This window comes from Callithrix jacchus, chromosome 4, assembly GCF_049354715.1.
Source record: "Callithrix jacchus isolate 240 chromosome 4, calJac240_pri, whole genome shotgun sequence".
Classification (NCBI taxonomy): Eukaryota; Metazoa; Chordata; class Mammalia; order Primates; family Cebidae; genus Callithrix; species Callithrix jacchus.
In genome coordinates, this window is record NC_133505.1 from 87,725,647 (window position 1) to 87,751,172 (window position 25,526).

General features: G+C 35.6%; 1 protein-coding gene and 1 non-coding gene across 8 annotated transcripts in view; both read right to left on the reverse strand.

Moving 5' to 3' along the window:
- Nucleotides 1-25,526, reverse strand: part of IBTK (inhibitor of Bruton tyrosine kinase) — an 85,563-nt gene that overhangs the window by 31,266 nt on the left and 28,771 nt on the right. For 6 of the 7 annotated variants that reach the window (XR_013534858.1, XR_004741900.3, XM_035296183.2 and 3 more), the window contains 13 exons: nt 23,567-23,690; nt 19,995-20,172; nt 18,167-18,341; nt 16,018-16,620; nt 14,770-14,856; nt 13,564-13,646; nt 13,441-13,478; nt 12,882-12,978; nt 4,736-4,837; nt 2,418-2,535; nt 1,360-1,420; nt 441-562; nt 9-121 (listed from right to left, as the gene is read on the reverse strand). Coding sequence is in view for 5 of the 7 variants with exons in the window: in XM_035296183.2 (XP_035152074.2) it covers nt 9-121; nt 441-562; nt 1,360-1,420; nt 2,418-2,535; nt 4,736-4,837; nt 12,882-12,978; nt 13,441-13,478; nt 13,564-13,646; nt 14,770-14,856; nt 16,018-16,620; nt 18,167-18,341; nt 19,995-20,172; nt 23,567-23,690 (1,901 nt within the window). In the remaining 2 variants the exon portion in view is untranslated. The remainder of the gene's footprint in view (nt 1-8; nt 122-440; nt 563-1,359; nt 1,421-2,417; nt 2,536-4,735; nt 4,838-12,881; nt 12,979-13,440; nt 13,479-13,563; nt 13,647-14,769; nt 14,857-16,017; nt 16,621-18,166; nt 18,342-19,994; nt 20,173-23,566; nt 23,691-25,526) is intronic. The other variant, XM_078370720.1, reaches the window with a different exon arrangement.
- On the reverse strand, nt 12,414-12,516 carry LOC118153272 (U6 spliceosomal RNA). Its single transcript, XR_004742529.1, has one exon. It is a non-coding gene; the product is annotated as a U6 spliceosomal RNA (small nuclear RNA).

Sequence of the window (25,526 nt, forward strand, 5' to 3'; positions counted from 1 at the left end):
CCACGAACCTGTAGATGATGGACTCTGAATAATATCTGAAAGGTTATAACCTCCAGAACTATCTGAACGTTTTCGTGGCTTCTTTTTAGCTTTTGTTTTTGCCTTCTTGAACATAGTTTCCCTAGGAAAAAACAAACATAATTTCAGCAGAGTTTAGGGAGGTAACTAAGATAAATTCACTTATTTAACCCAATGGCTACATTTTTTTATATTTATACTTTAAATCTGATAGTCCTACAGATATTAGTTATGTATTTACTTTCTATTATACTAAGGTTAAGAATAAACATAAATACCTATTTCTTATGTCAGAATTTCTCAATTTCATCTTCCAATATCAATACAAAAGTGTCACATGTCCAAGATGAGAGTGAAGGGACACAGTGGAGATAAGAAGGTAGAAGAGGAGGAAAAGAAAAAAAAGAGAGTACAGAGCTTACGAATAATTTTGTTCCATATTTATATCTTCTTTCAAAAAGATATCTCCATCTTCTACTTCCAAATAGCTAATATCTGGTCCATCTTCATATGGTGTAATGATCCTTCTATCCATTGCTGGAATCTGAAGAATTGAAGATGCCACTTTTCAAATATAAAATCTATGAATTTTTCTTTTTTGGACAAACGGGGCTCTTGCTATGTTGGCCAGGCTAGCTTGGAACACCTGGTCTCAAGCAAGCCTCCCGCCTTGGCCTCCCAAAATGCTGGGATTACAGGCATAAGTCACCACACCCAGCCTAAAGATGTTTTTAAAATATGTAAGATATTCCATTTTTAATATAAAAATATTTTATATTTTCTATTTATACATTTCTAATAGTTAATAGAAAAGTCTTAAATATTCAATAACTTCTTAAATTTATAAGAGGGGGCTGAATTTTGATTCAATTCCATAAAAACTTTATTCCATAAGCCTGGCAAAAAAAAAAGAAACTTGAGAAAAAGTTCCACTTTATTGTTAAACATAGATTTGGGCAGCCCCCTGGCACCAAGCAGCCTGAAAGTGCCCCAGCCCAGAAGCTAAACATAGATTAATCCATTTCTTAGGGATCATATGAATTCCTGTTTTTGCACTGTCCTGACCTTTGGTAAACAACAAAAGACTCACTCTGAAGCTTTCAGTAACTTCACTTATAAAGAAATTAGTAAATGTTAACTTTATTATTATCTTTAATTTTGATTATCATACTTATCAGTGAGATATGTAAAGGAATCCTATATCCTCAGTTTTAAAAGATCCTAACGTCATTAGGAAATAAGTCACTAGGAAATTATTCCATTGATAAGTCTGATCTAATATACTGCTTATCTGCTAAAGCTGGTAATATGCCCACAAAAATCTTAAAACATAAACATTACCATTTTTCGGTAAAACTCAGAAAGATCCTTCAAAACACCATCACTTAAAACATCAAAAGACCTAAAATAGAGGATACAAAATTCTACCTTAAAACTCAAGTGACTTAATACCTGTCAAGATGTTCACATATGTAAGATATTTCATATTGCCAAATAAGTAACAAAGTTATTTTTTAAGCATTATATATACCAGTTCTTTGGAAATAGATGTACTTATACATTACATATTTCAAATACACAGCAAAGCAAACATATTACACAAACATCTTGAATAAAACTCAAGCAACTCTTTTTTGTGTGTGTATGTAATAGAGTCTCACTCTGTCACCCAGGCTTGAGTCCAATGGTGTAACCTTAGCTCACTGCAATCTCTGCCTCCCAGGTTCAAGTGATTCTCCTGCCTCAGCCTCCCAAGTAGCTGAGGCTACAGGCATATACCTCCATGCCTGGCTACTTTTTGTGTTTGTGTTAGAGACAGGGTTTTGCCATGTTGGCCAGCCTGGTACCTACCTCAGCCTCCCAAAGTGTTGGGATTATAGGCATGAGCCGCCACACTCAGCCTCAAGCAACTGCTATGAATAAATGTACAAAGAATCTTTTCTACTTCATAAAGTTTTCATGAAAATTAACTAAATTAACCTGTGTAATGCTTTTAGAATACTGTCTAGCACATAGTTAATAGTCATTACTATTGAAATAAAATGTAAAAATAAACTAGATAAGGAAGTCTTAAAAGAAAACTGACACCAGGAACTCTAATCTCAGATTTCTGGGTTTTCATGTTCTCATCAATGACTTTACAGTAAGTATAAGATTTTGATCTTATATTTAAAAATATATAAATTCATTTCATTTTTAAAACATCACTGTTAAAAACATTTCAAACGTTTTCAATAACTCTCTAATTTTAAAATGTATATAGCTTCTAAATCATCAGCATTTATCAAGTTCTTTCCATTCAGATAAACATCATTATTCACACTTAAATCACTAATATCTGCTTTTATATATAAATATCTGATTTTGCAACAATCATACAACATATGCACCTCACCTACCTTGCTTCAAGTAAAGCTGCCATATTCAATCCTATAAATTGTAAACATGACAGTTTCAACTGTTTTGCATTATACATTGCTGCAAATTCCAGGAGCATAGCAGCATTCTTCAGGGTAACTACAAAGAAAGAAAAGATTTGCAAAATTAGATAAAAAGCATGTTACTATAGCAAATTAAAATACATTTATGTCTAAAGCTGTAAGATTTGAACATTTAGAACGAAGGAAAAAAATATGCTCTTGTCAAAAATAAGTTAATACTGGGGCAAATATATAACTCTTCTATCCAAAGTAATTTCAAAACGTTGGCTATGAGGAAAAATAAGCTCACACATAAGAATATTCTAAGTAAAACAAAACACAGAAAGGGCATAGTGCCACCCAAAAGCAAACACATAAAAACTGACAATCTTCCACCTAACGTTTTCTGAATATTTTTAAAAAGCTTTCATTTATGAACAATTTTCCTTTCATTTACATAGCAGTTATTCCCTCTTCCATAAAACTAAAATATATAAAACTAAAAAAAAAGTGATGAGACAATTTGATAAAATATATTGAGTTATCTATCAGAATGTATGTGGGTATTTATGTAAGTATATAAATGTATACATATTTTGAAAATATGTACATCAAAGTCTCTTACAGTATTTTTCACGCAAGTGAAAAATCTGATATACTATGCAAAAGATTCTGGATTTAGTTACAATCCTAGTAACATTATACATAAAGTACTCATTTCCTAGAGACTCTCCCAGAATATTCTACCTACATAATAGTTAACTTTCAGCTTCCTGTTCTCTCCACTATTTTTCTTACTTACTCTAGCAGTACCAGCCAATAGAGGAACACAGCTGTTTTCTACATCTGGCTTCTTGCATTTCTTTTTCTTTCTCCCCTGTAATTCTTTGAAAAGTTGCAACTGCAGTCAATAGTGGTCTCTGCCTCACTCCTGACTAACCTATATATTCAACTAATGCTGAACACAGAAATGGAAGAAATGATAAAAATTAGATCATATAAAAACTTCTTTGGAGTTGTTCATTTGGGAACAAGTGTCCATATATTCCTAATAATCAGAGACCAAAAGAGGTGGCAGCCTCCTTTTCCTAGGTTCTAGGAACATCAAGGAATTAATAAAGGCAACTGTGCAGCCATGAAAGAATGTCAAAGCAGAAGGCCAGGAAAGCCAACTGTACAAATGTAAAATATCACCTACATGTATATCTTAGACCTGTTGTATGCTGTGTCCTTTATTTTAGAGTATTTTTCTTTTCTTGCTTAAAAGGAGATCAGAGCTGTTGTTCTCTTTTTAATAACCAAGAAGACAGTCTACAGTGCTCAAGAAAAGTAAAAATAAAAAACAAAAAACATGCTAGAGCCAAGACAAACTCATAGCAAGTATGAATTAGAAAAAATTGACAGGAATTCCCTTCACACTTCCTAAAGTAGCAATGAAGCAGAACAAATATAAGATTTGAAAGCCAAAAAAGCTATCATGTGGAAGCTAAGAAAAGTTAACCTTCATTCTAGAGTAAACAATAATAAATATGCAAACAGGGGAAGACATAATTACCTCCTACAGAAAACATAAAGAAACAGAAGAAGATGGGAAAAAGAGCATTTAAAATACTACTGTGACACTACACAGAAGGAACAGATAACAGTGACCTCAACTGCATAGTGACAGTGAGAACCCAAAGGCAGGCAAAACATGGCCGACATAGTTAAGAGGAATCAGTTTTGACAGATGAATGAATTTGAGTGTCAGGGCCAAAATAACAAATAAAAACTAATTTTGGATTTCAAAGTAGAGAGTTCAGGAAGACAGCCATGAAATTAACTAAAATAATGAAAGAGAAAGAAGTGTTCAAGAAAGAAAGAGATATGCTTTGTTCAGATATGTAATAGGAAAGTTGCATTTAAAAAAATCACTGCAAATAGGCCAGGCACAGTGGCTCACGCCTGCAATCCCAGCACTTTGGGAGGCCAAGGCAGGTGGATCAGGAATTCAAGACAAGCCTGACCAACATGGTGAAACCCCAACTCTACTAAAAACACAAAAATTATTTGACACCATCTTTATTATTAAAGGTTTTATGACATTTCAATAAAAATAGTACATTTTAATTCTAAGTCATATATATTTTCACATATTTCTAAAATAAGAATTCACTTCCAAATGATGGCATGTAATAATTTACATACTTTGGCAGGTTTTCTTGGTACCAAAAAAATAGTCTATTTTACGATAAGTGGAATCATAAAGTCAATAAAGAACAGTAATCCTTGATGAATCTGAAAACATAATTACTCACGTTTTTCAGTTAATGCTACTTCACAAATCTCTTTCAATCGGGTTATGAGAAGTTGGTCAGCCACCACAAGAACACTACAAATAAAATCTACATTTTGAGATTCTAAAAAAAGAAAGAAAACAAACATCAGTCTTTATTTCCTTGTAAACACTATACCTAGAAAAAAATTTGAAGTAATTAAGACACTAGAAAAGAGATTTAAGATTATTTTCTAAATGTTGAAAGGGCAACTATAATGAAAAGTAAATATATCAAAATATATTTCTAATTTGTAGGTAGAAAGCTGACAAAATTACACCAAAATGTCTTGGCTCACATCAGGACCATAAAATGGCCAATTTAAATTGATCGTTTCAGTGTAGAATGATACTAGAATGCCTGACTTGTTTATAATCTCTCATGTTGTTAGAAAAACACTTCTCAAACTAATAGAAAGAGGGAAAAGTCACATCTCAGCATCACACTTCAACAATATATATATGATGGAGAAATAATACTCTTATGCTTTCTTATTTAAAACAAAATTTGTCATCTAAGAGTACTTTTTTGTAACTACAGGAGTTACTTAATTTAAAACAACTTTCTTGGTCCGGGCACGGTGGCTCAATGCCTGTAATCCCAGCACTATGGGGGAGGCAAAGGCAGGAGGATCACTTGAGACCAAGAGTTAGAGACCAGCCTGCCAACATGGAGAATATGTCTCTACTAAAAATACAAATATTAGCTGGGCGTGGTGGCATATGCCTGTAGTCCTAGGTACTCAGGATGCTGAAGCATGAGAATTGCTTGAACACTGGAGGCAGAGGTTGCAATGAGGCAAGATCTTGCCACTGCACTCCAGCCTGGGCGAAAGAGCAAGGCTCCATCTCAAAAAAATAAAAACTAAAACAACTTTCTGGGTCCTAAGTTCTGCCCCTGAGCCACTGCTAAAATAACAACATAAATTGAAAGAAAAAAATAACAACAAAGAATAAGAAAGGAAAAAATGATTAAGAAGAAAAAAATCTGAAATAGAAAACAGCTTTAAAATATGAAGAAAGGAAAAAGTCACTAGGAATGACAGACTAAGAGCTTCTAATACTCTCCTTAAAAAAATAATGAGATAACTGTGGAAAATTGTCATAATCAACTTTTTCGGAAGTCTGGAAATCAGCCAAAAGTTTGCAATAATCTAGGAAGTGTTTACTTAAGAAAAGCAGTTGAATTTCTGTAAGAACAGTGGAATTTGGAACACTGCAGCCTTTCCTATTCAGATATTCCTCTCCCCTTCTCCACAGCAGTACTGAGAATCAACAGCTCCACAATCACAGGGAATCACATTGACAGCTGAGTAGCCACAGAAGGAGACAGAACGGTTATAGAGCAACAGTATCCTTATTTGACCTGTCTGCTAGTTTCCTGAAAATCCCACTAGACTGCTTATCTTTATTTGACCTGACTCAAAGCTTGCCCAGTGAGAACAGTCTTTTATCTGGGGGCAAACAATTAGCAATAGGTAAAGTAAAGATATCGAATTAGTGATCAAAAAAGTTCCTACAAAGAGTCCAGGACCAGATGGCTTAACTGGTTAATCTGACTGAATAAAGATGAATAATACAACTGATGAATTAATACAAGATGAATTAATATAATTCTCCACAAACTCTTCAAAAAGTAGAAGATGAAGAACACTTTTCAACTCAGATAAGGAGGCCAATATCATGCTGATATTAAAAACAGACAGGGGAATCACTGGAAAACTAAACCTGTAACCCTTACAATTAAAGATGCAAAAATCCTCAACAAAATGGTAAGAGACTGAATCCAGCAACATATAATAAAAAGAAAGTATGCAACATGACCCAGCAGAATAAATCCAAAATGAAAAGGATGATTCAATATATGAAAAAATCAATCAATATAATACACAAAAGTAAGTATAATAAATACGTGACCAAAAGGAAAGAAAACAAGCATCATTCTTTAGCTCTTTGAAACTTATGAAATGGAAAAACATTTGACAAAAATTGCACACCCATTCACAATTAAAAACACTCAATAAACCAGGAATAGAAATAATCTTCCTCAACCTGATAAATGGCAACTACAAAAACCCACAGGTAACATCCTAATTAATGGTAAAAGACTAAATGCTCACTAGGCGTGGTGGCATGTGCCTGTAGTCCCAGCTATTTGGGAGGCTGAGGCTGGAGGATCTCTTGAGCCCAGGAGTTCTGGGCTGTAGTGCGCTAAGCCGATCGGGTGTCCGCACTAAGTTCAGCATCAATATGGTGACCTCCCAGGAGCGGGGGACCACCAGGTTGCCTAAGGAGGGGTGAACCAGCCCAGGTCAGAAACAGAGCAGGTCAAAACTCTCGTGCTGATCAGCAGTGGGATCACGCCTGTGAACAGCCACTGCACTACAGCCTGGGCAACATAGCAGACCCTCTCTCTTAAAAAAAAAGACTAAATCCTTTTTCCTAAGATCAGAAACAAGGCAAAGATGACCACTGTTGCCACTTCTATTCAACAAAGTACTAGAGAGTCATCTAAACAGGGCAATTAAGCGAGAAAAAGAAATAAGGCATACCCAGATTGGAGAGGTGTAAGTAAAACCATTTCTGTTTATAGAAGACATGACCTTGCATATAGAAAATCCTAAGGAATCCACTAAAGAAACTACTAGAATTAGTGAACAAGTTTAGCAAGGCTGCAGGATATAAGATCAATATACAAAAATCAATTCTAATTCTAAACACTAGCAAAGGACAATCCAAAAATAAATTTTTTTAAAATTTCCATTTAAAATAGTATTAAAATGATGGTCTCCAGGTTCATCCATGTCCCTACAAAGGACACGAACTCATCGTTTTTGATTGCTGCATAATATTCCATGGTGTATGTGTGCCACATATTCCCTGTCCAGTCTATCATTGATGGGCGGGTGTTGAACAATGAGAACAACACATAGACACAGGGAGGGGAGCACTACACACTGGGGTCTGTTGGGGGGAAGAGGGGAGGGACAGTCGGGGGTGGGGAGTTGGGGAGAGATAGCAGGGGGAGAAATGCCATATAGGTGAAGGGGAGGAAGGCAGCAAATTACACTGCCACATGTGTACCTATGCAACTATCTTGCATGTTCTTCACATGAATGCCCAAACCTAAAAAGCAATAATAAAAAAAAAAAAAGAGTTGGGATTACAGGCATGAGTCACCATACCTGGCCCTTTGCCCAGTTTTTAGTTGGGCTATCTGTCATTTTATCATTGAGTTTAAGGGTTATGTACATATTCTAAATACAAGTACTTTATCAAATATATCATTTGCAAGTATTTTCTCCCATTCTGTGACTTGGCTTCTTACTTTCTTTCTTTTTTTTCTTTTGAGACGGAATTTCGCTCGTTACCTAGGCTGGAGTGAAATGGCACGATATCGGCTCACCGCAACCTCCGCCTCCTGGGTTCAGGCAATTCTCCTGCCTCAGCCTCCTGAGTAGCTGGCAGGCACACGCCACCATGCCCAGCCAATTTTTTGTATTTTTAGTAGAGACAGGGTTTCACCATGTTGACCAGGATGGTCTCAATCTCTTGACCTCGTGATCCACCCGCCTCAGCTTCCCAAGGCTTCTTACTTTCTTGATAGTGTTCTTTGCAGCACAGAAGTTTTAAATTTTGATAAAGTTAAAGTTATCTATTTTTTTAGTTGCTTGTGTTTTTAGTGCCATATTTAAGAAATTACCCAGTCCAAGGTCATCAAGATTTATACCTGTGTTGTCTCCTGAGAGTTTTACAGTTATAGCTCTCACATTTAGGTCTTTTTTTTTTTTTTTTTTTTTTTGAGACAGGGTTTTGCTCTTGCTCTTGTTGCCCAGGCTGGAGTGCAATGATGCAATCTCAGCTCACTGCAAACTCTGCCTCCCAGGTTCAAGCAATTCGCCTGCCTCAGCCTCCAAGTAGTTTGGATTACAGGCATGCACCACCATGTCCAGCTAATTTTTCATTTTTAGTAGAGACGGGGTTTCACTATATTGGCCAGGCTGGTCTCAAACTCCTGACTTCAGGTGATCCACTTAGTGCTGGGATTATAGGCATGAGCTGCACCTGGCCTTATTTAGGTCTTTGATCCATGTTGAGTTAATTTTTCGGTATGGTATAAGATAGTGATCCAACTTCATTCTTTTGCAGGTAGATATTCAATTGTCCCAGCAGCATTTGTAGAAAAAAATTGTTCTTTTCCCATTGAATTGTTTTGGCACTTCTGTAGAAAATCAATTGACCTCAAATGTGAGGGCTTTTGTTTCTAGACTCCTGATTCTATTTTATTGATCCATGTATCTCTCCTTGAGCCAGTACTACACAGTCTTACTATTGTTTTGTAAATTTTGAAATCTGGACATATGAGTCTCCCAACTTCAGTTTTCTTTTAAGAATTGTTTTGTCCATTTTAAGTTTCTTGCAGTTTCTCTGAATATTAAGATCAGCTTGTCAGCTTTTACAAAAAGCCATCTGAGATTTTGAGGGAGATTGTATTGAATCTGTAGTTCAATTTGAGAAGTACTGCCATCTTAAAAATATTAAAGTCTTCAATCCATGAAAAAATAAAATAAAATAGTATTAAAAATTCTTAATAATTCTTAACTAAGAAAGAGCAAGGCTTGTACACTGAAAAGTACAAAAATCATTGAAAGAAATTAAAGACTTAAATACATGTAAATAAATGGAAAGACAGCTAGTGTTAATGGATTATAAGACTTAAATATTAAAATAGCAATAATTCTCAAGTTGATCTACAAATTGAACGTGATTTGTACTAAAATCCCAGCTACGTTTATTGCAGAAATTGGCAAACTAATCCTAAACTTCCCATGAAAATGCAAAAAAATCCAAAATAGCCAATACAATCTGGAAATCACAGAAAATAGGAGAACTCCCATTTCTCAATTTTACAACTTATAACACTGAAATGGTAATCACAAAGTGCTGTACTGGCATAAAGAGAGTTCAGTGAAACAGAATTGAAGAGTATAGGAATAAAATTTATTTGCCAGCTGATTTTTGACAAAGGTGCTAAAACAATTCAATGGGAAAATAAATGTCTTCAATAAATGGTGCTAAAAAAAATAGGATATACAGATAAAAAAGAATAAACTTGGACCCATAACTCACAACAAATACAAAAATTAACTTAATGAAAATGGTAGTTACTAAAGGTCAGGGGATTAGCGTAATGAGGAGATATGGGTCAAAGAGTAGAAAATTAGTTATAAGATGAATGAATGAGTTCTGGAAACCTTATAGACAGCATGGCAACTACATTTATAATAATGTACTGCACACTCGAGATTTACTAAAAGACTAGATCTTAAGTACACTCACCACAAAACAAAAAAGGTAATTATGTGAGGTGATGGCTATGTTAATTAGCTTGATTGTGGTAATCATCTCTCTATATACATATATATATAATACAGATTATATATAATATATTATATATTTTATATATATGAAATGTATATAATATATATATCAAAATTATATCTAGTAACAATGTATAACGTGGTGCTTTGATATATAATATATCTGATATATATATTTGATACATATTATATGTCAAAGCACCACATTATACATTGTTACTAGATATAATTTTTACTTATCAATTATACCTTAATAAGACTGGGGGAAATATTAACTCAAAATGGATCAAAGACTTACATGCGAGAGAACTATAAAACTCCTAGAAGAAAACATGTAAGGTAATCATCATGACCTTGGATTTGACAAAGAATTCCTAGATATGACTATAAAAACATGAGTAACAAGTAAATATAGATAATTTGGACATCATCAAAGGCCTGTAGTCCCAGGACTTTGGAAGGCTGACACAGGAGGATCACTTGAGCCCAGGAGTTCCAGACCAGTCCGGGCAATATAGGGAGGCTCTGTCTCTACAAAAAATTTTCATAAATTAACCAGGCATGATAGTGTGCAACTGTAGTCCCAGCTACTTGGGAGGCTGAGGTGAAAGGGTCACTTGAGCCCAGGATGCCAAGGCTACACTGAGCCATGACCATGCCACTGTACTCCAGCTTGGCCAACAGAGCAAGACCCTATCTCAAAAATAAAATAAAAATAAATGATTTTGTGTTTTCAAGACACTACCAAGAAAATGAAAACAGCTTCAAGAAGGAGAGAAAATTTTTGCAAATCATATATCCTATAAGGGACTAATATCCAGAATATATAAAGAACTCTTGCAACATCATAAAAAGACAAATAACTGAGAAAAAAAGTAACCAAATGATGTATTTATCCAAAGATACACAAATGACCAAAAAGCATATGAAAAGATGTTCAACATCATCAGTCATTAACAAAATATTAATCAAAACCACAATGTTGCATAACTTCACATCCATTAGGATGGCTATAACAAAAAAGGTTAATATTAATAAGTGTTGGCAAGGATGTGGAGAAACTGGAAACCTCACACTGTTAGTGGTAAAGTTAAAAGGTACAGATAGCCACTGTGCAGTTTGGCAGTTCCAAAAAATTAAACATATGACCCAGCATTTCTACTTCTAGGTATACGCCCAAGAAAAATGAAAACATAGGCCCACACTAAAATTTAAGCATGAGTGTTCATAGCAGCATGATTCCTAATAGCTAAAAGGTAAAAACAACCCAAACATACATCAACTGATGAATACATGTGTAATATCCACACAATAAATACTATTTGGCAATAAAAAATAATGAAGTGTTGGTGCCTGCTACAACATAGATAAATTTTAAAAACACTGTACTTAAGAAAAATAAGCTAAATACAAAAGGTCACATGTTGTTTGATTATATATATATGAATTGTCCAAAACAGGTAAATCCATAGAGACAGAAAACAGAAAAGGGGTATTCCAGGGACCGGGATGAGACAGAGTGGGAACTGTCTGCTAATGAGTACAAGGTTTCTTTCTGCGGTGATGAAAATGTTCTAGAATTATACAGTGATGACAGTTGCACAAATTTTTAAATATACTAAAAACTACTTATTGTCTGCTTTAAAAGTATGTTTTATGCTGCAAATAATTTCTCAATTTTTAAAAAGAAAGAAGTAGAGAAAAGCATATCAATGTCTCAGTTATCTTAATCTCAAGTATACAAATCTTCAGAAATCTTGTTCTCATTAAACTCTATCTCCTTTACAAGACTACCCAGATTTCCTAGGCAGACTCAGAGGCTAACTTCTTAAAAATGCATCTGCTTTTTAGAGGATTACTCTGTTGGATTATATTTGTTTTCTAATACGTTTGTCTTCTCCACTAGATGGAGTTTCTTGAAAACAGAAAGAGGTCTATTCACTTTTTTTAAATCCCCAATATATAGCTGGGGTTAAAAAAACTAATGGAATATGACAGAACATCTAGTATCATTCCAATGACTAAACATGCCTTGTAACTAAAACTTAGTGTTTTGCCTAACAAAGTATATAAATTACCTTTCTTCATAATTCTGGTACAATTTTTAATCTGCTGCACTCTCAAGATGTGTAACCATAAAGGGGAAAAATAGGTAAGAAAGAACTTATGTATTTGTCGAAACTATCCCTGTTATCAATTCATTCATCTCCAGCACAGAAGTAACTGGAAACTGAACTGCTAAATCTAATTTCAATCATTACATATAATTCTTTATTTTTTTTTTTAATTAAACGCTTCACAAATTTGCGTGTCATCCTTGCACAGGGGCCATGCTAATCTTGTCTGTATTGTTCCAGTTTTAGTATACTTGCTGCCGAAGCAAGCACTAATTCTCCAAGAGTTCATTTTCACATGGGTAATGAAAACTTTTTTTGCTCCTTTACTATTAGCAATCATTCCTATTGCTTATTCTAAATTAAGCCTTTATTGGCCAGGCACAGTGGCTGACACTGTAATCCTAGCAGTTTGGAAGGCTGAGGCAGAATAATCACTTGAGCCCAGGAGTTTGAGGCCAGCCTGGACAACATAATAAGACCCGGGTCTCCACAAATAATAAAAAATAAATATTTTTAAAATTAAATAAATTCAGCCTTCAATGACGGTTTTTTCTAGTAGAAGACTCATGTTGATTTCACCATTATTCCATTATATCTGAAATATCTACAATGTCCTAACTCTTATCAATACCTTTTATCACCACAGCTTCATCAGTATAGAGGTAGTCCAAAATAACTTTTAATATATCAGAGTGTATTGGCATTTCCAGAGCTGCACAACTGGAAGCCTAAATAAAATAAGACAAAATAAAGTAAAATAATTCATTCTAAACAATAAAATAATATTACATGCTAATTTGGGTTATTGGTACACAAAACACTCTGAACAGGAAATCACATCAAATGTAAAAGAACATAAAATTTACAAAACACATGGCTAAAATAAGATTAAATTTAATTTTAAAACATAATATGAAAAAGGAACAAAAAAAACTCAGAAAACAAGAAACACAGTGGTATTCCAAATACATTTTTAATAATGGACAAATTTTTATTTAAGCAGCCTCTTGACGATAGTTTTAAATTCTAAATGTTGCTATTTTCCAGCAGCCTCAAGCATAAATAAAGTTTAATATAAATGAAAAACTAAGCTAAAATATCAAGTTCTGATTCTGAATTTCTTTACTACATAATTTCCACTAAATATAAACAAACATAAGCAACCTAGGTGCTTTTTACTTAAATCTTACCTCGATCCATGAGCTATTCAGCATACTATGAAAATATTCTAAAAGAAAAAAAAGTTTAATGCCATAAGAACAGTGAAACAATACTACAACAAATAAATTAACAGCTTAAAAAAGTGCACCTACCAAGTCTAGCACAAAGAACACATTTATGACAAGGAAACTCCTTTCCATCCACTGATTTCATGGTCACATCACACAAAAATGAACTGCAAGAAAATGTTCAATTGAAGCAAAAGAAATTTCTTTACATATTTGATGAAAAAGATCATAGGATTTGGCTTGACTTTCAATTTTCTCTTAAAGGTGGGAGAGAATAAATACCTTCAGGAATACATACAATAAAACACCTTATCTTCCTCCACCTCAGGGAAGATAATAAGGGCCTTACAGTAAAGAAAATATTTGAAAAGGGAGCTGAATACAAATATTCAAAAAGTATTTTTTCTGATTTTCTTTTTTTTTTTTATTTCAGACAAACTGTTACTAATATAATACTAAGTGATATCATACTTAAGTCTTCGTAATTCACTCATCTGTAATAGCTAATCTGGGCCATACAGTTTAAATACCTCCACAGTTTATCCTTCTCCAAAACCTTTTCACTTACAGGGAAAGTATGAACACTAAAAACAAAACTTTTCTTTTTCTGAGATCGAGTCTTGTTTGTCACCAAGGCTGGAGTGCAATGGCGTGATCTCGGCTCACCGCAACCTCCACCTCCCAGGTTCAAGCTATTCTCCTGCCTTAGCCTCCTGAGTAGCAGGGATTACAGGCACCCACCGCTATGCCTGGCTAATTTTTATATTTTTTTAGTAAAGACAGGGTTTTACCATATTAGTCAGGCTGGTCCCAAACTCCTGACCTCAAGTGATCTGCCCACCTCAGCCCCACAAAGGGCTGGAATTACAGGCGTGAGCCACCACGCCCGGCCCTAAAAACAAAACTTTTAACCATATATTCAAAACAGTATAAAATTTAAAACTTTCTTATACTAAAGGAAATAATCATCACCATGACGATGTATAATTTGGTATGGGAGCTATTAACATTGCCTAATTATAACAAGACACAAAATTCAGACAAGAAAAAATAAAAATTAAAAGTTCCTCTCTCTATTAGAAAGTTATCAGAAAGAATAAACTCCTTTGATGTCTTCAGCCATTAATATTTTATCAATTTACCTAGCATTTCCAGAAATGCAGAAGACTAGAAAAGGTAAGAGTATATCTACCTATACATTTTGCTTCATATGTGGGTAAACAGAGCTCTATTTCTACACTTATGTGCTAAAACGTAGAGATAAAAGTTAATATTCCTTTCCTTACTTACCATTTCTTCTGACTTAGCTTCTGTTTATTACCAGTTTTCTTGGCAATTACATTAATTTTTTCATTTTCAAATCTGACTCCATCTAACCTATCAAGGATAGATAAAAATTAACAATTGACACACACACACACACACACACACACACACACATATATATATCTTCCCCCACAAAAATAAACATACAATCAAAAAAATCAAACAAATTAGCTTACATCTAAATATAGTATCTCAAAATACCATACTTCTTCCATTCTAATTAGAATTCAAAATACATTAAATATTACTGACAACAAATCAAAGCCATTGCACAAAGTTTTTCACTTTTTTTTGAGACAAAGTCTCATTCTTGTTGCCAGGCTGGAGTGTAGTGGTATGATCTTTGCTCTCTGCAACCTCTGTCTCCCAGGGTCAAGGAGATTCTCCTGCCTCAGCCTCCCCAGTAGCTGGGACTACAGGCACTTACCATCATGCCTGGCTAATTTTTGTAATTTTTAGCAGAGACCAAGTTTTGCCATGTTGGCCAGCCTGGTCTCAAACTCCTGACCTCAGGTGATCCACCCACCTCAGCCTCCCAAAGTGCTGGAATTACATGTGTGAGCCACCATACCTGACCCCTTCATTGTTTTTGAACAGAAAGCATGGTACACACTCCTCTTCTGCTCCCGCCCTAAAACTAAGGTTTAACTGCCACGAGCAACATAAATGCCTTAAAAAAGGAGAGAATTTCAAATAATCTGATTCAATATGATACTATGGTGTTAGGCACTTTACATATGACCAAACTATACGAATAATATGAGGTAAATATTTTCTTTCCTATTTCATATACTGACAAACTGAGATAAAAGAAAGAAAATTGCCCCAGCCAGGAATAGTAAAGCTAAGAGACATGTATGCCTTTCTAACATGAAAGACCTTTCCAGCATACCACACTACCTGCCACTCCAGATCCCTGTTATATACACAAACCAGAGTTCAAACCCACCAACAGCTTTCCTGTCCATTAACATAATCCAAGAAGTCCCAGAGATAGCTCTGCCAGCAAATGGAGGAATGACACATCCACGTATCTCACCCAAAAAAGGAGGGGTAGGGAGAGAGAAGGGGAAGGAGAAAGAGAATGGGATGGACCAAGTGGGAGGAGACTGGGGAAGGGGAAAGGAAAGAAAAGTAAGGAAAAAAGGGTGGAAAATTTTTTCAAGTAGGACTGAATAAGGTACAAAAACAGATAAAAAGGAGCTATCATACCTACTGCTCAAATTACTGAAGCCAAATTTCTTTGCAACAGTTTGCAACATTCTTACAGGATCGTCTTCCCCAACATTTTTTCCTTTTTTACAAGATTTAGGTTTGCTCTTCTGCCTTTCACTAATTGTTTGAACTTGATTACTTTTGTAAACTTCAAATGCAGACTTCTGGTTATTATCTTCATGGAAATTCACTTTGTTCAAGTGAGAATTCACAGTTCCCTGATATTCTCCTGCGTTTTTGTTTAAGTGTATTCTGGGTTTGAAGCCATGTGTTAAAAAGTCACAAGTATCTGTGTATATAAATTGTAAAAGGTATTCAAACATGTCAGGATGAACCTTCTCTACCACAAAGAGATGGCACCCTGCAGAATCTTCATCTTTCCGGTAAACATCTGTACATTCTAATGTAGTATCATCTGAAAAAAACAATTTCTGAAAAAAATCAGAACGTGCTGCCAAAATATATTTATGTGCAGGGAAGATTCTATTGACAACTTGAAATGTCACATCATGAATGTTGTCCATTTCATCTGTTTCCCTCAACAGTTTGCCAAACTCTTCAAAAAATGATGATGAGGACACAGCTGGAATTTCATAAAGGCTAGAAACAAGACAAAAATAATTTATGCTTCAAAAACATTAAGGAAATGCTTTCTCATACCTAGCCAATTTTCCTTTACAATGCAATTTTTTTGTTGTTTTTTTGTTTTTGTTTTTGAGACAGAGTCTCACTCCTGTTGCCCAAGCTGGAGTGCAATGGCACAACACCAGCTCACTGCAACCTCCGCCTCCCGCGTTTAAGTGATTCTCCTGCCTCAGCCTCCCGAGTAGCTGGGATTACAGGCATGTGCCACTATGCCCAGGTAATTTTTGTGTTTTTAGTAGAGGCGGGGTTTCACCATGTTCTCCAGGCTGGTCTCGAACTCCTGACCTCAGGTGATCCATCCACCTCGGCCTCCCAAAGTGCTGGGATTACAGGCGTAAGCCACCACACCCAGACCAAAATGCAATTTTTTAAATAGAATTTAGAAAATTTTAAACTTGGCATTTCCTAAAATACAGCAATATGGCACAAAGTTCTAGATATGTATCATCCTTTCATTTTTTCTATTCCTTTTTATATTTGTTTCTTCTCTCAAATTAAAATAAGAACTAAGTTGTCCATAACCCTGGTTCTTACAGCACTGTAGGAATGCAACTACACCTTCTCAATCAACATTTCACCCTTTCCAGTAGGAAGACCAACCCTCCTGTGGTTTGCCTTGGATTGAGGAGTTTCTCAGGAGATGAGACTTTCAATGTTAAAAAGGGGGCAGATCTGGGCAAACTAGGATAAATAATTACCCTACTTGTAGAATTTCTTCCCTCTTCAATAGTACCCTTGATGTTTATCCTAACCAGATACCTCTCTGCTCATGTGACTTAGAAGATATGCACTGGGATTTACAGATGGTTCCACCACACTTCTTTTGCCAATTCTCATATTCAAGGGTCACAAATTTTTGCAAACTGCATAAGAAATATTTGTAATACTTTTTCAGAATCTGAGAACCTAGAGTACATCATAAAGTATGAAAGACAAATAAGGTGGGGTGTGGTCGCTCACGCCTGTAATCCTAGCACTTAGGGAGGCTGAGGCGGGCAGATCACCTGAGATCAGGAGTTTGAGACTAGCCTGGCCAACATGGTGAAACCCCATCTCTACTAACAATACAAAAATTAGCTGGGAATGGTGGTGGGCACCTGTAATCCCAACTACCCAGGAAGCTGAGGCAAAGAATCGCTTGAACCCAGGAGGTAGAGGCTGCAGTGAGCCAAGATCGTGCCACTGCACTCTAGACTGGGCAACAGACTGGGCTACTTTTTTTTTTTTCTCAAAAAAAGAAAGAAAAAAGACAAATAAACTTTGTGAGTGCATGTACAGGTATTTTCAACAAATGTCAGTTTGCAAACTAAAGGAAACGTTCGTCACTCCCAGTATAACAAATTCTACCTCTGGATTATCCTATAAACATGATTATGTCTAAGGTCTCTATAGGTCTTGGCAACAGCTCTTCAATTAAATTTGCACCAGAAGCTACTGAAAACAAAAGAAAATTCAGTGATTGTTCCTTCTAAAAAAAGAAATTTAATACACACAAGTATACCTTGTTTTAGGATCTGACTGCAGGATTGCAAAGTTGCATCCACTTGGATCTGTGCTGACACTAACAGCTCTATGTGCAAAGGTAAGTTTCTCAAGTCGAATTCTTTCATACACACTATTTATATCAGAGACACAAGACACATCTGATGAGGAATTATGAAGGTTTGATAAAATCTCTGTTAAAAAAAAAAAACTACCATTAACCAAGGCTTTATTGACACTACTAAAATAACTGAGGAGTGAATGGAATAGAAAAGCAGTTAGGAAAATATGGAAATCTCATATAGATTCAATGTTTTTGAAGAACTATACTCTCTCTTCAACACATTTTGCACTGAATATACTGATTGTATTATAAAGAAAATTTTTGGTGGATCGATCTCAATTATCTATGATTCCATCTCTTTCAACAAACACATCCTCCATACTGCAACCAAAGTTAGCTGTCTAAAACCCAAATCTAGTAATTTATACTTCCTGTTGCCTGAAGGGAAAAAATTTCAACTTGGATTAAAAACATATAAATCTAGTATCTTCATAATCTGCTTGTTTATTTGCCTCCTTCCTTTCATCCCCCTTTCTTGTATGTATTCAGAAAATATGTGAGTGACCACACTTGGCTACTGTGTCATCAACAGTCTGGTGATACAGTAGTGAAGAAGACAGATGTGTTCCTACCCTCATAGAGCACACAATCGAGCAAGGAAGACAGACATTACACAAATGATTATATCATTACAAGTAAAATCAAGACTATAAAGGCAAAGGATATAGTGCTTTCCACAAAGATATGAAATTTACATGAAAGAAATTACTCTGGCTGTAGTGTGAATAATGTTTAAGGTAAACAAAGCATAAAGAGGCCATTAAAGGAATTGCTGTAAATCCAGGAAAAGAATTAAAAAATGATATAGATTATGTTATAGCAATGAATCTGGAAAAAAGTGGAAAGATATAAGAAAGAATAACAAAATTTCATGACTGATTAATTCTACGGTAAGGGAATCTTGGTATCAAAGATAATAATTTACTGAAATAGAAAACACTAAGAAGCAGAAGTTAGAGCATGAGATCATGAACTCAATTTCAGATCACTGAATATGACTAAGACACAATTCTAAAGACTTCCATAAGTTGAACTTATGCTCTAGTTACTCTCTCAAATTCACTCTATTTTAGTCTTCTGGGGCTTTACGAATCTTCCTCTGACACTCAGTTATTCCAATTTCTATCTTCTCAAGAAACTTATTATGTAGATATTAACAGTAGTCTCAGTGAACTGTAAATATTTACAAAATGTCTATTACCCCTACAAGCTTCTGAGTGCCTCAGAATAGAGGCCCATTTTATGTATTTTTGCATCATTAGAACTTTCCCCTATATCCGGCACATAGTAAATATACATTGTTTACAGACTTGAATAATCTATAAAGAAGTAAAGGAAATATAACTAAATCACTAAATTTTACAAAAGACATTTCTCTGTGGCTTTATTATTTTGAAGAATATGTTTATAATTTTCTGAGTAATTATAAACCTTGATTTTGTTTTAGCATATAATAACTGAGTTATGCATACAACAGATGATTTAATGAGTGACTACATGCGCCAAGAAATATGCCAAAGGCTAAGGATATAGAAGAATATTCATGGCCCTTGCCATCACTAACCTTATACTTTAATAGGAAACAGGCATTAAGAAAACTAATCACAAAGATAAACATATAAAGGTAAAACCTAATAATATTTGTCAATTGAAGCTAATACTTGTTAAATTAAAGGATAACGGAAAGGTACTTTTTATGTATCATTCACATATATGAACTGACCTTTCTTTTCAGAATTCTTCCTTTTTTCTTCAAACCATCTCCCTCTAAATCCTTCTCCATCTTTCGTTACAAATAGAATTTCATTTCTATTTAAAGCAATATCAGAAATGAAGACCTGACGTGGATAGGCCCATCGACACTGCTTCAGAGAGCTACTGACTGATCTCCAGCAAAACACCTAAAATAAAACCAAATCACATTGAAATATAAAGCAATGTTGCATTTGAACAACCAAAACCTAAAATCGACATATCAAGAGACAAAACGGTTAAAATATAAGCTCTCATTTGTATGTTTCAATGTTCATGCTTCCACAAAAAAAGATAAATATTGTAAAAAACAAGGTGATTTTAAAGAAATATCTCTCAAAAAAGTATATTAAACAAGCCTGAAGCATTAGAAATTATTTCAAACACACTCCTCTTAAGAAGTAGCAGTTTCTAGTACTACTTTTTTGTGGCAAAAAGATCTGCTACAATGCTAATAAAAAAACAAAATCTTAAAGCTACAACTTACAGTTCAGTCTTGTTGTAATAATATCTATTTACAAAAGAATGATCCCTCTATGAAAATCCAAACTTCTCAAGAAAAAAAATAAACATATATGTAACTCAATATATAGCTAAAACAAAATCTTAGAAAAATTACAGAATCCAATGGTTGTAAATGGGTTCTACAAACTCCAGAGTTCCTGAGAAGTAGACCCAGGGGACTTTCGAAGGGATGGAGAATGGTGAGAAATGAGGTGTATGCAGGCTTCCCAATCCAGCTTTACCCAGAGCAAGTGTTTTATCTGTTTCATATACTGGTATCCCAAGTCTAATTTCATTTGAAAAATCAGAACTGCTGATTTTTAAAAGTTTAGTTCCCTCATAATCAAGCTAAGCAAACTAGAATACAAAATGGTTATCTGACAAGGTCCCTAAAAAGTTATTCACACAAAAAAAAGACTATACTGATAGAGACTGATTGATGCCTTCAGAGCTTGGTTATCTTAGTGAGACTCTATTTTGCAGGAAGTAAATATCCAGAAGTATAAGCTATATCCATTTTAATGTGAGTAATACACATCCCAAAGTCAAATACAAGTTTTTATACTCAACTCTTTTATGTAACCCCATTTGTTTCCTTCCATTAGTATAAATTAGAGCTCTAATTCTTTTTTTTTTCCTTCAACTTTTATTGTACGTTCAGGGGTACATGTGCAGGATGTGCAGGTTTGTTACTTAGGTAAACATGTGCCATGGTGGTTGGCTGCACAGAGCATCACAGCACCCAAGTATGAAGCCCCGTACCCAACAGCTATTCTTCCTCAGGTAGAACTCTAATTCTTAGTTACTACTATTACCATGTAGTTACTACTATTAAAATCATCTTCATTCTCCATACCTTTAATGTATGCCTATAATGAACCAATAGGTGGAGCTTTATGATTAATTCTTAAATTTCTAAAATGTCAAACTTTACAGCACATTACAAACCTCAGAAAACATTATTTTAATTTTATAAATAAAACCAGAAAGTTATCTGTGTTTTTCTACCCACACTGTATATTTTTCAGTATCATTAGTGTATAATATATACTTTTTTTTTTTTTAAAGACGGAGTTTCGCTCTTGTTACTGGCTGGAGTGCAATGGCGCAAATCTCGGCTCACCGCAACCTCTGCCTCCTGGGTTCAGGCAATTCTCCTTCCTCAGTCTCCTGAGTAGCTGGGATTACAGGCACGCACCACCATGCCCAGCTAATTTTTGTATTTTTAGTAGAGACGGGGTTTCACCATGTTGACCAGGATGGTCTCGATCTGTTGACCTCATGATCCACCCGCCTCAGCCTCCCAAAGTGCTGGGACTACAGGCTTGAGCCACTGCGCCCCGCCAATATATACTTTTAAAGATAATTTTTAAAATCTAAATGTATTAGAGATGGCTCCCACCCTTCAAAAAAAATTTAGAGATGTATTTTATATAATATATATTAACATACTAATAGAAGAATCTATTTAAGAAAGTAATTTTTTAAAATATTTTAAATTAAGGCCAGGCATGGTGGCTCATGCCTGTAATCTCAGCACTTTGGGAGGCCGAGGTGGGCAGATCACCTGAGGTCTGGAGTTCCTGACCAGCCTGACCAACATGGAGAAACCCCATCTCTACCAAAAATACAAAATTAGTAGGGTGTAGTGGCCCATGACTGTAATCCTAGCTACTCAGGAGGCTGAGGCAGGAAAATGGCTTGAACCCCAGGGAGAGAGGTTGCAGTGATACGCCATTGCACTCTAGCCTGGGCGACAAGAGCAAAACTCAGTCTCAAACAACAACAAAAAATTAAATTAATAATTTTATTAGAGAAATGTACTGTTAAGTTTGCATAAGGGACTAAAATTAGAACTTTTTCTTTAAGAGATGAGAAATTCCTTACATATGGCTGGGTGCAGTGGCTCATGCCTGTAACCCCAGGACTTTGGAAGGCCGAGATGGGTGAATCACCTGAGGCTGGGAATTCAAGACCAACCTGACCAACATGAGGAAACCAGTCTCTACTAAAAATACAAATACAAAAAATTTGCCAGGCATGGTTGCAGGTGCCTGTAATCCCAGCTACTTGGGAGGCTGAGGCAGAAGAATTGCTAGAACTTGGGGGCAGAGGTTGCAGTGAGCCGAGATCGCACCACCGAACTCCAGCCTAGGTAACAGAAGGAGACTCCATCTCAAAAAAAAAAAGAAATTCCTTACAGACTAGTGATCCAGAAATCTTTTATATATAATGTGGATAGTTATATAATGTGTACATATATTATAATGCATACATTTGTATACAACTAAATCTGGAAAAAAAATCTCTAATTATGCACCAAATTTATCATACTGCCCTGTCTTTACTTTTCTGAGAATAGTTACATGAGGCCAGGCGCAGTGGCTTACACCTGTAATTACAATACTTTGGGGGGCTAAGGCGGACAGATCACCTGAGGCCAGGAGTTTGAGACCAGCCTGACCAACATGGCGAAACCCTGACTCTACAAAAAATACAAAAATCAGCCAGGCATGCTGGCATACACACTTGTAATCCCAGCTACTCTGGAGGCTGAGACATGAGAGTCACCTGAACCTAGGAGGTGGAGGTTGCAGTGAGCCAAGATCAAGACACTGCATTCTAGCCTAGCCAACAGAGCGAGACTGTCTCAGAAAAACAAAGTTACAATTACATCACATATCTCATATTTATGCAATTCAACCTCATTTATCAGTATTCAATGTACATACCAAATAACAGCAAAATCTCTTTTCATTTTAAGCATAATACATAAAATTTTTGATTACAGTTTAACAAATCAGTATTGTGCAACATTAGATTAAACGCTGTCTGTCATACTTTCTCTAAATCACCAGCTCCATAATTAATAATGGACGACTAAAACATACTATTTTGGCACCCAATACTAATCATTAAAGTCAACAGGAATCATCACTAACACAGCAATATATTTTCATGTTACCAGGTCTGCTATAGCAGATAGTTATAGCTATCAATTGAGAGTAAGATTACACTTTTACATAAATGTATACTTACCCTTCCAGCTCCATCCATGGCAAGAATACAAATTTTCTGACCCCCATTTTCTTTCAAATGTTCAGGATCAACCTTGTATTCCATATGACCCCCAGACACAAGAATTTTTTTCAAGTTCAACTGTCTAGATGAAAATAAAAGAATCCTAGATTAATATGTTCTCTAAAATACACATGCCTAAACTTCAAAGAAGTTACTATTCAAACAATAATCTACAAGCAATTAGTGTGAAAGGTAAAGTAAAATGATGTGGTCTTTGGTATCCCTAGTCTTCCATTCTATAATTTCCCCTACAAGGTTGGCTGTTCCTTTCTAGGGCAAGTCTTTTTCTCTCAAAGGCCTTTACCCACACCAACACACACATTAAATACCTAAAGTTCCACTTGCAATTCAAACATTCACTCTGGAGTTTAAGTAACTGGTATGGGCCAGGTGCAGCGGCTCCCGCCTGTAATCCCAACACTTTGGGAAGCCAAGGCAAGGAGTTTGAGACCAGCCTGGCCAACATGGCAAAACCCCGCCTCTACTAAAAATACGAAAAACATTAGCTGGGCATTGTGATAGGCACCTGTAATCCCAGCTAATCAGGAGGCCAGGGCAGGAGAATCACTTGAACCTAGGAGGTGGAGGTTGCAGTGAGCGAAGGTCATGCCACTGAACTCCAGCCTGGGCAACAGAGCAAGACAACATCTCTAAAACAAAGAAGGTAAGTTTTTACACAACAATGGACATTTTCTGCTCATGAATAACTTCATGGACTGTATCTGTTTTACATTATCAAAAGTATTTTGCTGCATTTAAATTTAGGTCCCTAATTGTTTTAAAAGTTAGGCAGCTATTCTCTAGAATTCCTGTATACAACTCCCTCCACTAGTTGAGTTATCCTATTCTCTAGAACTCCTGCACAAAATTGCTTCCACTAGTTGAGCTATCCACTTCCAGGAATCATTTATATTTGTACGAAGACCTATTTCTGTACTTATATCTATTTAAACTAATAACATATATTTATAATGAATTTATCATAGCAAAATACTATGTAAATGGTAAAATATTAGTCTGAAACCTTTCTATAAAAGTTGTAAACTTTGGAATGACACAATAAATAAGAGCAGCAAAAAACTACTATCAATCAATTATAAAAGATTCAAAATGTATTAAAAATGTAGAAATCTGCACTTACATTACTTCACAATTGTTTTTAAGTACTGGCTCCTCAAAATGAAATGACAGGTGACACATTATGAGTATGGTTTTTTGTGAGATGGAGTTTTGCTCTTGTTACCCAGGCTGGAGTGCAATGGCGCGATTTCGGCGCATCGCAACCTCTGCCTCCTGGGTTCAGGCAATTCTCCTGCCTCAGCCTCCTGAGTAGCTGAGATTACAGGTACACGCCACCATGCCCAGCTAATTTTTTGTATTTTTAGTAGAGACGGGGTTTCACCAAGTTGGCCAGGATGGTCTCAATCTCTTGACCTTGAGATCCACCCGCCTCGGCCTCCCAAAGTGCTGGGATTAAAGGCTTGAGCCACCGCGTCCGGCCATGAGTATAGTTTATATGAAAAGACAGGGAATTCCAGTTGGCGCACCCACCCATACTTAAAACTTTATGAGGTTAGGTGCATTGACTCACACCTATAATCCCAGCACTTTGGGAGGCTGAGGCAGGAGGGATGCCTGAACCCAGAAGTTCAATCCTAGACTGGGAAACACAGCAAGAACCTGTCTCAATTTAAAAAAAAAATTATGATTCTCTGCTTTGACTTGACTAGTCAGCTAACTGCTAGTTTACTGCATGTATAACATGCTTTTTAAAAAAATATATACTTATCGGCCGGGCGCTGTGGCTCAAGCCTGTAATCCCAGCACTTTGGGAGGCCGAGGCGGGTAGATCATGAGGTCGAGAGATCGAGACCCTCCTGGTCAACATGGTGAAACCCCGTCTCTACTAAAAATACAA